The following is a 14,907-nucleotide window of genomic DNA, read 5'->3' on the forward strand; positions in this document are numbered from 1 at the left end:
ACACACCTTATATAGTGTTTTGAGAATTATTTGAAATAATGTATGTAAAGCATTTAGTACAGTGCCTGCCATAGTGCTCAAAAAAAGTACCTCTCATAATAACTATTTTTATAATAATTCAGAAACTATACCTGGTGTGTATGAACTTAATGTAACATATACAGTATAAGGTGGTGGCTTGCATGGTAAAGTGTCTGCCTGCAATGTGGGAGACCCGGGTCCAGTTCCTGGGCTGGGAAGATCCCCTGGAGAAGGAAGTGGATATGGAATAAGCCAGTGAAGAAAAAATTTTCAGTAAATGGTATTGAGATCATTGAATACCTTTTTTGGGGGAAAAAAAAGTTGTTTCATCCTAAAAGTATACCACCTAAATTACAGTTGGAGTGAATTCCTTAATATAAAAAAACAGAACAAAATAGTAACTAAAGTTATTAGTAAAATACAAGCTATCTGTGTACTAAGTTGTGATTTTAGATGTTCTGAATTAAAGGTTGATTGTCTTTGGTTGCATACAGGATATGTTTGAAAAGGTAAATAAAGCCTATGAATTTTTATGTACCAAATCAGCGAAAATTATGGATGGACCAGATCCAGAGAATATAATTTTAATTCTGAAAACTCAGAGCATTCTCTTCAACCGTCATAAAGAAGGTAAGGCATGTGTTACGATTTTTCCTTCAGCTAATTCTACCATGTTCCTTGTTTCTGCCGCTTATTCCTTTTGGGGGAGGAGGTTAATACGTTTTTTTATTATTATATTTTTAAATGTATTTTAATTGGAGAATAATTGCTTTGCAATGTTGTGTTGGTTTCTGCTGTATAACACTGAATCAGCCGTAAGTATACACATGTATATGTATAAGGTCCCTCCCTCTTGGACCTTCCTCCTACGGATTTCTAATTATTTATGCAGAAGACTCTTGGAATTCCATTTGAAATACAGTAAAAGAGTAGTTTTCTGTAGTTAGACCCAAAACGTTTATTTTATACCTTCCAGTTCTTGCCTGTGTTTTTCAATAGTTTACATTCTCAATAAGATTGCATTGTTCCTTCTTAAAGGACATTTCTATTCTGTGGAGGTACTTGGTTAGTTTTATCTTTAGCCATTTAATAATAAACATTAAATGAGATCTAAAATGGACCTGGAATTTAAGCATCATGTCTTTTGTAAGACTGCACCTATCCATAAATCTCTAAAGGCTGAAAACATCAAAAGTGCTCTGTTTTTTAAAAAGCAACAGAACTTTTTTGGTGGTCCAGTGGTTAAGAATCCGCCTTCCAGTGCAAGGGACACTGGTCCGATCCTTGGTCTGGGAATGTTTCACATGGCTTGGAGCAACTAAGCCTATGTGCCACAACTGCTGAGCCCATGCTCTAGAGCCTGTAAGCTGCAACTACTGAAGTCCTTACACCTAGAGCCATGCTTCCGAACAGGAGAAGCCACCGCAGTAAGAAGCCGCACACTGCTTTTGCAACTGGAGAAAGCCCATGTGCAACAATGAAGACCCACCACAGCCAAAAAATTAAATAAATAAATAAATCTTTAAAAAATGTAAAAAACGCGAGAGACTTTTCAAATGATCATATATATCCCCTCACACTTCATTTTCTGTGGTAGCTCTCAAAATCCTCTGATCCTGTGGAACACTTTGAAAATTTTATACATGAAATACGTGTGATTTTAGGGTACAGGTTATTGGGAATTTCCAATGTTGTTTTCAGGGTGATTTGTGGTAGCCTAACAGTAGTAGCCAGAAAGCTCAGAGCACATTGAAAATTTTTAGACTTCGTTGGGGAGGTTGGATTTAGGTTCAGTGTAACAGGTGTCCATTGGCTTCTAACTAAACTTGGCTTACACATAAAATGGGAAACCTATTTGCTCTGTAGGATAATGGGAGAAAAGAGAATAATGAGAGATCTGAGATAAGCAGGAGTGTTGGGTAATTTAAGATAAATAGGACTCCAGTTTATCAGAGGGGACATCATGGGGATTGAGCAGCTTGGACATTAGAGCAGTGATTAATTGATTCAGTGTTGCATATAAACGTAACAGAAAGCATTTGTAAAACATTTAGTTAAATGACATTTATCACTAATGAGAATGAATTTAAAGAAGTCTTTTTCAAACAATTGGTTGTTTTTTGGCTGATAACTATTTTAGCCACCATAGTGCAGCTGTAGCTCATTTTTATGTATTATCAAGATCAGAATTTTTTTTTCACACTGTCTTCTATTTTTCACAAAGGGAGTTTATACTCAGTAAGTTCTGGGGTAGGGGGTCCTCATCTAATAGAACTTAACATTAATTCATTCACTCTTTTTCTTATGTATGTGTGTGTTAGGACTACCAGGACCAGTTCCAAGGGGCTTTTTTTTTTTTTTAGCTGTCTTAAAAATGCATTAATTTAAAGTAGATTATTGGTCATTCTCAGAAGGTAAAAGTTATAAAGATCACGTGGACCATACAGAAAGTAGATACTCTACGAAGGATCAAAACCACTATACACAAAGTTTAGTTTTAATCTACCGGGAAATACTCTTTTTCTAGTAGAAACATTTTAGAGAAGTCAACCAAACAAGTTTGCTAGTAGAAAAGATCCAAGGGATTTGTACTCAGTTTAATTTCTTTATATAAACTAGAATTAGGAAACATTTAAGATGTTGACTGTTTTAATCTTTTTTTTTGACAATGTAATTAAAAATTAACTTAAAACCATGATTATTTCAGATTTACAGCCTTATAAATATGCAGGATACCCCATGCTAATTAGGACTATAACAATGGAAACTTCAGATGACCTCCTTTTCTCAAAAGAATCACCATTGTTGCCTGCTGCTGCAGAGCTGGCTTTCCATACTGTTAACTGCTCAGCCCTCAATGCTGAAGAGCTTAGACGGGAGAATGGAATTGAGGTAATATGGAATGATCTTTGTCCTTGTCTTAAAGCTAGTTTAGGCAAACCGTCTCTTAGCAATAAAGAATTCACCAAGTACGAATACAGTTGATACAGTTTCTTTAATTTATTGCAACAGATAACCATGTTCTTTATATTCTAATGCCAAAATTAAAATAAATGGAGCCTTATTGCATAACATGAATTGGAGAATATTGGATTCAAATTTGGTGAACTTAATATTACTTGCAAAATAGGGTAGTAGGATGCTTTTAAAAAACTGCAGGGTTCTTTGTTTACTTGTTTATTTAACAAATGTTAATTGAGCTAACACTTATTTGCCAAGTTTCTAATATTAGAAGGTTAATTAATGTTTTATTCCTAGCAGAGAAGGCTTTTCAAACTTTGAGAGTTAATGGCAGACTTCTTTCTGTGCAGGTGTTACAAGAGGCATTTAGTCGCTGTGTGGCTGTCTTGAATCGTTCTAGTAAACCAGGTGACATGTCAGTACAGGTAAGGCTTGAAACACACTGTTCCAAGAAAGTTACGCTAGACTAGTAGTTCAGATGTTAGGTCTGTTTTAGAATCACTTTGAGGGCTCATTAAAACCTGGGTTGCTGAGGTCTGCCTCCCAGGTCCTCTGCCCAAAGTTTCTGATTCAGAAAGTCTAGGGTAGGGGCCTGAGAATATGCTTTTCTAACAAAATTCCCAGATAATACTGATGCTGTTATTCTGTGTATCACACTTTATTTGTGTGTGTGTGTGTGTATCACACTTTAATAAGCACTGTGCTAAATCATATGTAATCTGTTGGCTTAATTTTTTTCCCTTAAAATACAGAGTGATATAATGAATCCCATATCCCCTTTACCCAATTTCAAACATCTGTAATTTTTCCATTTTTGTTTCACTTATCTTCCATCCCCTTCCTTAATTCCTTCTTTACTTCCCACTCCCATACCTAGTGTTTTCATTTTCTTCTTTTCTGCTGAATTCTTTGGTAGAAGATCCATCAGGAACATTAAGATCACTGTAAAATGCATCTTTTTGACCTTTTGTGTATGCCAGCAAAATTTAGAATATTAAACAATTCAGTATAGGCTTTTGAGTTTCATCCTTATTTTTATTAATAAGTATAGTACATTATTAGAATTCAGGGCAAAAATACTTTAATCCAGAAGTTGGCAAACTTTTTTTTATAAAGGGCTAGAGGGTGATTATTTGAGACATTCAGGTTACACATAGTCTGTTGCATATTTTTTAAACTACTTATTTTTGGTTGGACTGGGTCTTTGTTGCAGAGCACGGGCTTTCTCCTTGCAGAGAGTGGGGGCTTCTCTTTATCATGGTGCACAGGTTTCTAATTGCAGTGACTTCTCTTGTCGCTGAGCTCCAGTGCTAGCGTGCACGGGCTTTAGTAGTTGCTGCTGGAGGGCTCTAGAGCACAGGCTTAGTAGTTGTGGCACATGGACTTTATTGCCCCACAGCATGTGGAATCTTTCTGGACCAGGGATCAAGCCTATGTTCCCTGCATTGGCAGATGGATTCTTGTCCACTACCACCAGGGAAATCCTATTGCATGTTTTTATTTGTGACTTTACAACTCTTTCCAAATGTAAAAGCTAAGGCTTCCTGGCCATACAAAAACAGATCATGGTTGACTTGGCCTGTTGGCCATATAGTGGCCATGATTTGCCAACCCTGCATCTATAGGGTATCTTAACCAGAAATACTGATAATTCAATAGAAATGTTCTGTTTAATTTTGGAGTGTCATATATATCATTAAACATTATTACGAATCTCTGCTGATTTGATTTCCACTGTCTTAAACAGGAATGTACATGTGACCTTTTTTTACTCTGTTGTGTTATCTGCAGGTGTGTGGACACATAAGCAGATGCTACAGTGTGGCTGCTCAGTTTGAAGAATGCCGAGAGAAAATTACAGAAATGCCTGGCATCATCAGGGATCTCTGTCGGGTGCTCTACTTCGGCAAGGTAGACGTTATGTTTACTGCTTTCTGGATTCAGTCAGCGATGAGTTTTCTTGTCAAGTAGCCAGTCCTAATTTATAAATAAGCTGTTTTCCTAAAATTATTTTCAAGTAAATGACATGGATCTCTAAAAACATTTTTCACTGACTCCTTGCTATAAATGATGACTTTGTTCCTGGGCTGGCCCACAAAGAATAAGGTAAGAGTGACATATCTAGATGGAAGTTGGTTTCCTCTGAACATTTGAACAGATGCAGGAAAGCAAGAGAGAAGACTAAACTAAATCAGTCTAGTGAAAGTAAAAGATTATGTAAACTTAAGAGTCAAGTGCCTGCATGGTTAAAAGGCCATAGGGATCTGAGAGCTTGCTGTTTCTTCCCGGTCCAACACTGCTTAGGGAAGTTGACTATGGGTGATGTGAAAAGTGACTGGGAAGGAAAGAGATTCTCTGGTGACAGAGTGACAGTTATGTTGGAAAAGAATAGGATTAGTTTGCTGATCCTGGGCTGAGGTACCTAGATATAAGGAATCTGATGAAAACACATCCCCAGTTATGTTTACTTGACATACTTAGATATGTCTAATAAGAATAAGTCACCTGGTGGCTCAGAGGTTAAAGTGTCTGCCTGCAATGCGGGAGACCTGGGTTTGATCCCTGGGTCGGGAAGATCCCCTGGAGAAGGAAATGGCAACCCACTCCAGCATTCTTGCCTGGAGAATCCCATGGACAGAGGAGCCTGGTGGGCTACAGTCCACGGGGTCTCAAAGAGTCGGACACGACTGAGTGACTTAACTAACTAACTAAGAAGAATAGAAGTGCTGGTATAAAGAAATAAATCTGTACACCTACAGTAAAGGTTTCATTGATACCCTTAAGATCACTGACACATGCATTGCTACTAAAGCCTTATCACTGTTTTTAAAATTACAAGAAGTGAAACAAAACAGTATTCTCACGTCTTTAACACTAATTGGCTTCAAAGATAGTAATTCTGATACAAATTGAATCCACATTGAGGTATCACCTCACTTTGGTCAGAATGTCTATCACCGAAAAGTCTACAAATAATAAATGCTGGAAAGGATATGGAGAAAGAGATCCCTTGTATACTGTTGTTGGGAATGTAAGTTGGTGTAGTACAGCCATTATGGAAAACAGCATGGAGGTTCCCTAAAAAAACTGAAAATAGAGCAAGAATACTGAAGTGGGTAACCATTCCATCTCCATGGGATCTTCTTGACCCAGAGATTGCACCTGGGTCTCCTGCATTGCAGGCAGATTCTTTACTGCCTGAACCACCAGGGAAGCCCCAGAGCTACCATATGATCTGGAAAACTGAACACACTAATTTGAAAAGATATGTGCACCCAGTGTTCATAGCACTATTCATAATAGCCAAGGCATGAAAACAACACAGGTGTTTATCAACAAACGGTTGACTTAAGTTGATGTGTATGCACACACACAGGGATTCCGTGGTGGCTCAGACGGTAAAACGTCTGCCCGAAATGCAGAAGACCCGGGTTCGATCCCTGGGTTGGGAAGATCCCCTGGAGAAGGAAATGGCAACCCATTCCAGTACTCTTGCCTAGAAAATTCCATGGATATAGGAGCCTGGTGGGCTGCAGTCCATGGGGTCGCAAAGAGTTGGACACGACTGAGCGACTTCCCTTCCCTTATACACACATACACACACACACTGTATATACACACACAGATAGACACACACAATGGAATGTTATTGAGCCATAAAAAAAAGAATGAAATATTGCCATTTGCAGCAGTGTGAATGACCTAGAGAATATTATGCTTAGTGTAACAAGTCAAAGACAAGCACTGTATGATAACACTTATATGTGGAATCTAAAGAATAATACAAATAAACATATATACAAAATAGAAACAGTCTCACAGACATAAAAAACAAACTTACAGTTACCAAAAAGAAAAGGAAGAGGGAGGTGAGGAGGGACAAATTAGGAAAACGGGATTAACAAATGCAAACTGCTAACATAAAGTGGGCTTCTCTGATAGCTCAGTCAATAAAGAATCTGCCTACAGTGCAGGAGACCCTGGTTTGATTCCTAGGTTGGGAAGATCCACTGGAGAAGGGTTAGGCTACCCACTCCAGTATTCTTGGGCTTCTCTTATGGGTCAGCTGGTAAAGAACCCGCCTGCAATGTGAGAGACCTGGGTTCTATCCCTGGGTTGGGAAGATCCCCTGGAGAAGGGAAACGCTGCCCACTCCAGTGTTCTAGGTCTGGAGAATTCCATGAACTGTATGGTCCATGGGCTCCCAAAGAGTCAGACATGACTGAGTGACTTTAACTTTCATTCATAAAATAAATAGGAAGGATTTGTTATCCAATTGTATAACACAAAGACTTATATCCAATATCTTGTATTAACCTATAATGGAATATAATCTCCAAAAAAATTGAATCTTTGTGTTGTATACCTGAAACTAACACAATATTGTAAACAACCATACTTCAGTTTTCAAATTAATTCTTTAAAATAGTAACTCTGTGTCTTGTCACATGGTTACTTTAATTTTAGGCTTTAAAAGATACAGGACTCAGCTATAAACCAGAATAGAAAATATTAGAGGAGGTAAACACACATACAATAAGATAGTTAAATAGCTTGTCATAAATTCACAGTCTGTTTCTCTTGGGAGCTTTTTTAAAAATCCATTATTATTTTTTTTAATTCCATTATTTTTATTCTCAGAGTATTCCAAGAGTGGCTGCCCTTGGAGTAGAATGTGTCAGCTCTTTTGCTGTGGATTTCTGGCTACAGACACACCTATTGCAAGCTGGAATTTTGTGGCATCTGCTTGGTTATCTGTTTAATTATGACTACACCCTGGAAGAGAGTGGTATTCAGAAAAGTGAAGAAACAAACCAGCAGGTAACTTGAACATTACTTTAACACTGAATTTGAACCCAAACTGTAGATTAATGCAAAGCCCTAGCTATCCAGAGCCCTCAAGGCATAAACCATTTTTCAAGATTATTAAGTTTATTGTTCTTTAAGCCCCAAATCTTTTTATCTTAACCACTTATCTCAGAAGGATTCAAGACAGTGGGATTTGCAATAGTATATACTGAGCATAACTTAATCTTTTCTTGATTACTCAGAATTACCTTTATGATTACAGAATTATGGTTGTATATCACAGGGAAGTGATAACAGGGCTGTTGAGGCTTGTTTGCCTAAATACTTGAGAACTTTTTTTTTTTTTTGAGAACTGATTTTTACAGATATTTTTTCTGTCCCTCCTTTCTTATTCATTATTTATATTGTGAATATGTGCCTCGAGTGATCAGATCTACTTAATCATCTCTTGTTCCCCACCCTATCCCCCAGAGTAGTGCTTCCAGTTATCTACAAGTTACTATATTAGATATAAATGACTACATAGATCCTGATTGTCTTTCATATAAATAGAAGAATAAATTGGAATGCATGAACTTTTTTAAAAATTATTTTCTTATTTTAAATTCTTTATTCTTTAATTGAAGGATAATTGCTTTACAGAATTTTGTTATTTTCTGTCAAACATCAGCATGAATCAGCCATAGGTATACATATGTCCCCTCCCTCTTGAACCTCTCTCCCATCTCCCTCCTCACCCCACCCACTAGGTTGGTACAGAGCTCTTGTTTGAGATCCCTGTGACATACAACAAATTCCCATTGGCTATCTATTTTACATATGGTAATGTAAGTTTTCATGTTACTCTCCATACATCTCACCCTCTCCTGCCCTTTTTCTGTGTCCATAAGTCTGTTCTTTATGTCTGTTTCTCCATTGCTGCCTTGCAAATAAATTCTTCGGTACAATCTTTTTAGATTCCATATATATGTGTTCAGTTCAGTTCAGTTGCTCAGTCGTGTCCAACTCTTTGCGACCCCATGAATCGCAGCACTCCTCCCTGTCCATCACCAGCTCCCGGAGTTTACTCAAAACTCACGCCCATCGAGTCAATGATGCCATCCAGCCATCTCATCCTCTGCTGTCCCCTTCTCCTCCTGCCCCCAATCCCTCCCAGCAACAAGGTCTTTTCCAGTGAATCAACTCTTCGTGTGAAGTGGCCAAAGTATTGGAGTTTCAGCCTCAGCATCAGTCCTTTCAGTGAACACCCAGGACTGATCTCCTTTAGGATGGACTGGTTGAATCTCCTTGCAGTCCAAGGGACTCTCAAGAGTCTTCTCCAACACCATACTTCAAAAGCACCAATTTTTCGGCACTCAGCTTTCTTCACAGTCCAACTCTTACATCCATACATGACCACTGGAAAAACCATAGCCTTGACTAGATGAACCTTTGTTGGCAAAGTAATGTCTCTGCTTTTTAATATGCTATCCAGGTTGGTCATAACTTTCCTTCCAAGGAGTAAGCGTCTTTTAATTTCATGGCTGCAGTCACCATCTGCAGTGATTTCGGAGCCCAAAAAAATAAAGTCTGACACTGTTTCCCCATCTATTTGCCATGAAGTGATGGGACCAGATGCCATGATCTTAGTTTTCTGAATGTTAAACTTTAAGCCAACTTTTTCACTCTCCTCTTTCACTTTCATCAAGAGGGTTTTAGTTCCTTTTCACTTTCTGCCATAAGGGTGGTGTCATCTGCATATCTGAGGTTATTGATATTTCTCCCAGCAATCTTGATTGCAGCTTGTGCTTCTTCCAGCCCAGCGTTTCTCATGATGTACTCTGCATATAAGTTAAATAAGCAGGGTGACAGTATACAGCCTTGACATACTCATTTTCCTATTTGGAACCAGTCTGTTGTTCCATGTCCAGTTCTAACTGTTGCTTCCTGACCTGCATACAGGTTTCTCGAGAGGCAGGTCAGGTGGTCTGGTATTCCCATCTCCTTCAGAATTTTCCACAATTTATGTGATCCACACAGTCAAAGGCTTTGGTATAGTCAATAAAGCAGAAATATACGTTTTTCTGGAACTCTCTTGCTTTTTCGATGATCCAGCAGATATTGGCAGTTTGATCTCTGGTTCCTCTGCCTTTTCTAAGTATATGGTATTTATCTTCCTCTTTCTGACTTACTTCACTCTGTAAAATAGGCTGTAGGTTCATCCACCTCATTAGAACTGATTCAAATGTGTTCCTTTTTATGGCTGAGTAATATTCCATTGTGTGTATGTGCAAAACTTCTTTATCCATTCATCTGTCCATGGACATCTAGGTTGCTTCCATGCTCTAGCTATTGTAAATAGTGCTGCAGTGAACATTGGGATACATGTGTCTTTTTCAATTTTGGTTTCCTCAGGCTATATGCCTAGGAGTGGGATTGCTGAATCATGCTAGTTTTATACCTTGTGTTTTAAGGAACCTCCATACCATCTTCCATAGTGGCTGTATCAATTTACATTCCTTCCAACAGCACAAGAGCATTCCCTTTTCTCCACACCTTCTCTAGCTGATGATGGCCTTTCTGATCAGTGTGAGGTGATACCTCCTTGTAATTTTGATTTGTACTTCTCTAATGATGAGCGATGTTGAGCATCTTTTCATGTGTTTGTTAGTCATCTGTATGTCTTCTTTGGAGAAATGTCTGTTTAGGTCTTTTCTCCCATTTTTTGATTGGGTTGTTTGTTTTTCTGACCTCGAGTTATACAAGCTGCTTGTATATTTTGGAAATTAATCCTTTGTCCATAGTTTCATTTGCTATTATTTTCTCCCATTCTGAGGGTTGTCTTTTCATCTTGTTTATAGTTTCCTTTGCTATGGAAAAGCTTTTAAGTTTAATCAGGTCCACTTGTTTATTTTTGTTTATATTTCCATTACCCTAGGAGGCTTACAGAGGATCTTGCTTTGATTTATGTCATGAGTGTTATGGCTATGTTTTCCTCTAAGAGTTTTATAGTTTCTGGTCTTACATTTAGATCTTTAATCCATTTTGAGTTTATCTTTGTGTATGGTGTTAGGAAAGTGTTCTAATTTCATTCTTTTACATGTAGCTGTCCAGTTTTCCCAGAACCAATTATTGAAGAGGCTATCTTTCCCCATTGTATATTCTTACCTCCTTTGTCAAAAATAAGGTACCCATAGGTATGTGGGTTTATTTGTGGGCTTTCTGTCTTGTTCCATTGGTCTATATTTCTGTTTTTGTGCCAGTATCATACTGTTTTGATGACTGTAGCTTTGTAGTATAATATGAAGTCAGGAAGGTTGATTCCTCCAGCTCCATTCTTCTTTCTCAAGACTGCTTTGGCTCTTCGGGGTCTTTTATGTTTCCATATGAATTGTGAGAGTTTTTGTTCTAGTTCTATGAAAACTGTCTTTGGTAATTTGATAGGGATCGCTTTGAATCTGTAGATTGTTTGGTAGTATAGTCATTTTCACAATATTGATTCTTCCACCCCAGTAACATGGAATGTCTCTCCATTTGTTTATGTCATCTTTGATTTCTTTCATCAGTGTCTTAGAGTTTTCTGTATGCATTTCTTTTGTCTCCTTAAGTAGTCGTATTCCTAGATATTTTATTCTTTTTGTTGCAGTGGTGAATGGGGTTGATTCCTTAATTTCTCTTTCTGATTTTTCATTGTTAGTATATAAGAACACAAGTGATTTCTGTGTATTGATTTTCTATCCTGCGACTTTGCTAAATTCACTGATTAGCTCTAGTAATTTTCTGATAGTATCTTTAGGGTTTTCTGTGTACAGTATCATGTCATCTGCAAACAGTGAGAGCTTTACGTTTCTTTTCTGATCTAGATTCCTTTTATTTCTTTTTCTTCTCTGATTTCTATAGCTAGGACTTCCAAAGCTATGTTGAATCCTAGGGGTGAGAGTGGGCACCCTTGTCTTGTGATCTTAGGGGGAATGCTTGCAGTTTTTTACCATTGCGAGTAATGTTTGTTGTGGGCTTATATATGACCTTTACTGTGTTGAGGTAAGTTCCTTTTGTGCCCATTTTTTTAAGTTTTAATAATAAAAGGGTGCTGAATTTTGTCAAAGGCTTTCCCCCATCTATTGAAATTATCATGTTTATCTTTTAATTGGTTTATATGGTGTATCACATTGATTGATTTGCCTATATTGAAGAATCCTTCCATCCTGGAATAAACCCAACTTGGTCATGGTGTATGCCCTTTTTAATGTGTTGTTGAAATCTGTTTGTTAGAATTTTATTGAGGATCTTAACATCTATGTTTATCAGTGATATTGGCCTGTAGCTTTCTTTTTTGTGTGTTGTCTTTGTCTGGTTTTGGTATCAGGGTGTTGGTGGCCTCATAGAATGGGTTTGGAAGAGTTCCTCACTCTGCAGTTTTTTGAAGGAGTTTTAGAAGGATAGGCATTAGCTATTTACATGTTTCATAGAATTCACCTGTGAGGCTATCTGGTCCTGGGCTTTTGTTTTTTGGGAGAATTTTGATCACATTTTTTATTTCTGTGCTTGTAATTGGCTTTTTCATAGTTTCTATTTCTTCCTGGTTCAGTCTTGGAAGATTGAACTTTTCTAAGAATCTGTCCATTTCTTCCAGGTTATTGATTGTATTGCCATATAGTTGTTCATAATAGTCTTATAATCCTTTATATTTCTGCACTGTCTGTTGTAACCTCTCCTTTTTCATTTCTAATTTTGTTGATATGATTCTTCTCTTTTTTCTTGATGAGTCTGGCTAAAGGTTTGTCAATTTTGTTTATCTTCTCAAAGAACCATCTTTTAGTTTTATTAATCTTTACTATTGTTTCTTTCATTTCTTTTTCATTTATCTCTGCTCTGATCTTTATGATTTCTTTCCTTCTGCTAATTTTGGGTTTTTTTATGCTTTTTCCAGTTGTTTTAGGTATAAAGTTAGGTTGTCTGATTTTTTTCTTGTTTCTTGAGTAGGATTGTATTGCTATAAACTTACCTCTTAGAGCTGCTTTTGCTGCAACCCATAGATTTTGAGTTGTGTTTTCCTTGTCATTTGTTTCTAGGAATTTTTTGATTTGCCTTTTGGTTTCTTCAGTAACCAGTTTGTTATTTAGAAACATATTGTTTAATCTCCATGTGTTTGTGTTTTTTACATTTTTTTTCTTGTAATTGATATCTCGTCTCATAGCATTGTGGTCAGAGAAGATGCTTGATATGATTTCAGTTTTCTTAAATTTACTGAGGTTAGATTTTTGACCCAAGATGTGGTGTATTCTGGAGAATGGAATGTTCACTTGTGCACTTGAGAAGAAGGTGTATTCTTCTGTATTTGGATGGAATGTCCTGAAGATATCGATGAGACCCATCTTGTCTAATGTATCATTTAAGACTTGTGTTTCCTTATTAATTTTCTGTTTTCATGACCTGTCCATTGGTGTAAGTGGGGTGTTAAGGTCTCCTCCTATTATTGTGTTACTGTCAGTTTCTCCTTTATGTCTGTTAGTGTTTGTTTTATGTGTTGAGGTGCTCCTATGTTGGGTGCATAGATATTTGCAATTGTTATGTCTTCCTCTTGGACTGATCCCTTGATCATTAGGTAGTGTCCTTCCTTATGTCTTGTAGTATTCTTTATTTTAAGGTCTACTTTGTCTGATATGAGGATTGCTACTCCAGCTTTCTTTTGGTTTCCATTGGCATGGAATATATTTTTCCATCCTCTCAGTTTCCATCATTATATGTGTCTTTAGGTCTGAAGTAGCTTTCTTCTAGGCAGCATATGTATGGGTCTTGTTTTTGTATCCATTCAACTGTCTGTGTCTTGGTTGGAGCATTTAATCCATTTATTTTTGAGGTAATTATTGATATATATGATTCTATAGCCATTTTCTTAATTGTTTGGGTTTTTGTTTTTTTTTTCAGATTTTTTTTTTTTTTCTCTTGTATTTCCTAACTGTATAAGTGCCTTTAACATTTGTTGTCAAGCTGGTTTGGTGGTACTGAATTCTCTTGACTTTCACTTTTAATAAACTCTTGACATTAGTGTTGGGGACTTCTGTACCTTTTTTGTTTCTTTTTCTTGGCTTTCTCTTCCTTAATATCTTCCATACTCTTTTGAGTCCATAAATGTACTATTGCCTGTAAGATAAGAGATCTATTTTAATAACTTAATGTCTTAAATTTTTTGTAACAGGAAGTAGCCAACAGCCTTGCCAAACTGAGTGTCCGAGCTCTAAGTCGCCTTGGAGGTTATCTGCCTGAAGAACAAGCAACACCAGAAAATCCAACCATAAGGAAAAGTTTAGCTGGCATGCTGACCCCCTATGTTGCTAGAAAACTTGCTGTGATTAGTGCTACTGAGGTATGTGCTTCAGAGCTAGCCTGGGTTTTGACAAATATTGCAAGATCCTCTACATAGTAGAGAAACATAACAATGTTGATTGCTCTCAGAAACCTAAAAATTGAAAATGCTCATATGCTTGTCCTGTCAACTGATAAATTTGGTTATTGTCTTGGTGCTGATGATAGCAGCTGTATACGTCCAGGGATAATAACTCCCTTCTTTCCTCCTAGCACAAAGCTCAGAAAGTGGAAAGTGTAAAAACTTCTTATTAAAACACTTAGGCGATTCCCTGATGGTCCAGTGGTTAGGACTTGGATTCGAGTCAAGGACCTGGATTCAGTCCCTGGTTGAGGAAATAAGATCCTGCAAGCCGTGAGACACACACCCCCACTCTCCCTCCCCACAGAAAAACATTTAAAGGAGAGTTAAGTGTGTATATGTACACTTAAAATCAAGTAGAGCAACACAAAGGGAAAGCATTCTAGATGGCTAAGCAGGCATAAGCTATGTCTGCAGAACTATTGAATTCAGCCTTGAATCAGGGTTTGGCTGAGAAAATTGGAACTTAATCTCTGCCCGTAAATTCTACTTCCCTTTCTAGGAGTATGCTTCATAAAGACTTAGATTTTGTTTTCAAGTATATGTATGTAAAGGTCATATGGTATTCTTTTTAAACTTACATTTACTGTTTATAAAATGCTTTAATAAATTATCATGTGTGATTTTCAGCAAAGCAGAGCAAATGTTAAGAATGAGATGTGAAAACAGACTCAAATTTGAATTCCAGT

At 37.2% G+C, this 14,907-nt stretch overlaps 1 protein-coding gene across 2 annotated transcripts in view; it reads left to right on the forward strand.

Moving 5' to 3' along the window:
- Nucleotides 1-14,907, forward strand: part of DNAJC13 (DnaJ heat shock protein family (Hsp40) member C13) — a 155,238-nt gene that overhangs the window by 107,039 nt on the left and 33,292 nt on the right. For both annotated transcript variants that reach the window (XM_061167595.1, XM_061167594.1), the window contains 6 exons: nucleotides 516-651; nucleotides 2,729-2,913; nucleotides 3,333-3,407; nucleotides 4,774-4,893; nucleotides 7,624-7,803; nucleotides 13,970-14,137. In XM_061167595.1, the coding sequence (XP_061023578.1) occupies nucleotides 516-651; nucleotides 2,729-2,913; nucleotides 3,333-3,407; nucleotides 4,774-4,893; nucleotides 7,624-7,803; nucleotides 13,970-14,137 (864 nt within the window). The remainder of the gene's footprint in view (nucleotides 1-515; nucleotides 652-2,728; nucleotides 2,914-3,332; nucleotides 3,408-4,773; nucleotides 4,894-7,623; nucleotides 7,804-13,969; nucleotides 14,138-14,907) is intronic.

This window comes from Dama dama, chromosome 19 (assembly GCF_033118175.1).
Source record: "Dama dama isolate Ldn47 chromosome 19, ASM3311817v1, whole genome shotgun sequence".
Lineage (NCBI taxonomy): Eukaryota > Metazoa > Chordata > Mammalia > Artiodactyla > Cervidae > Dama > Dama dama.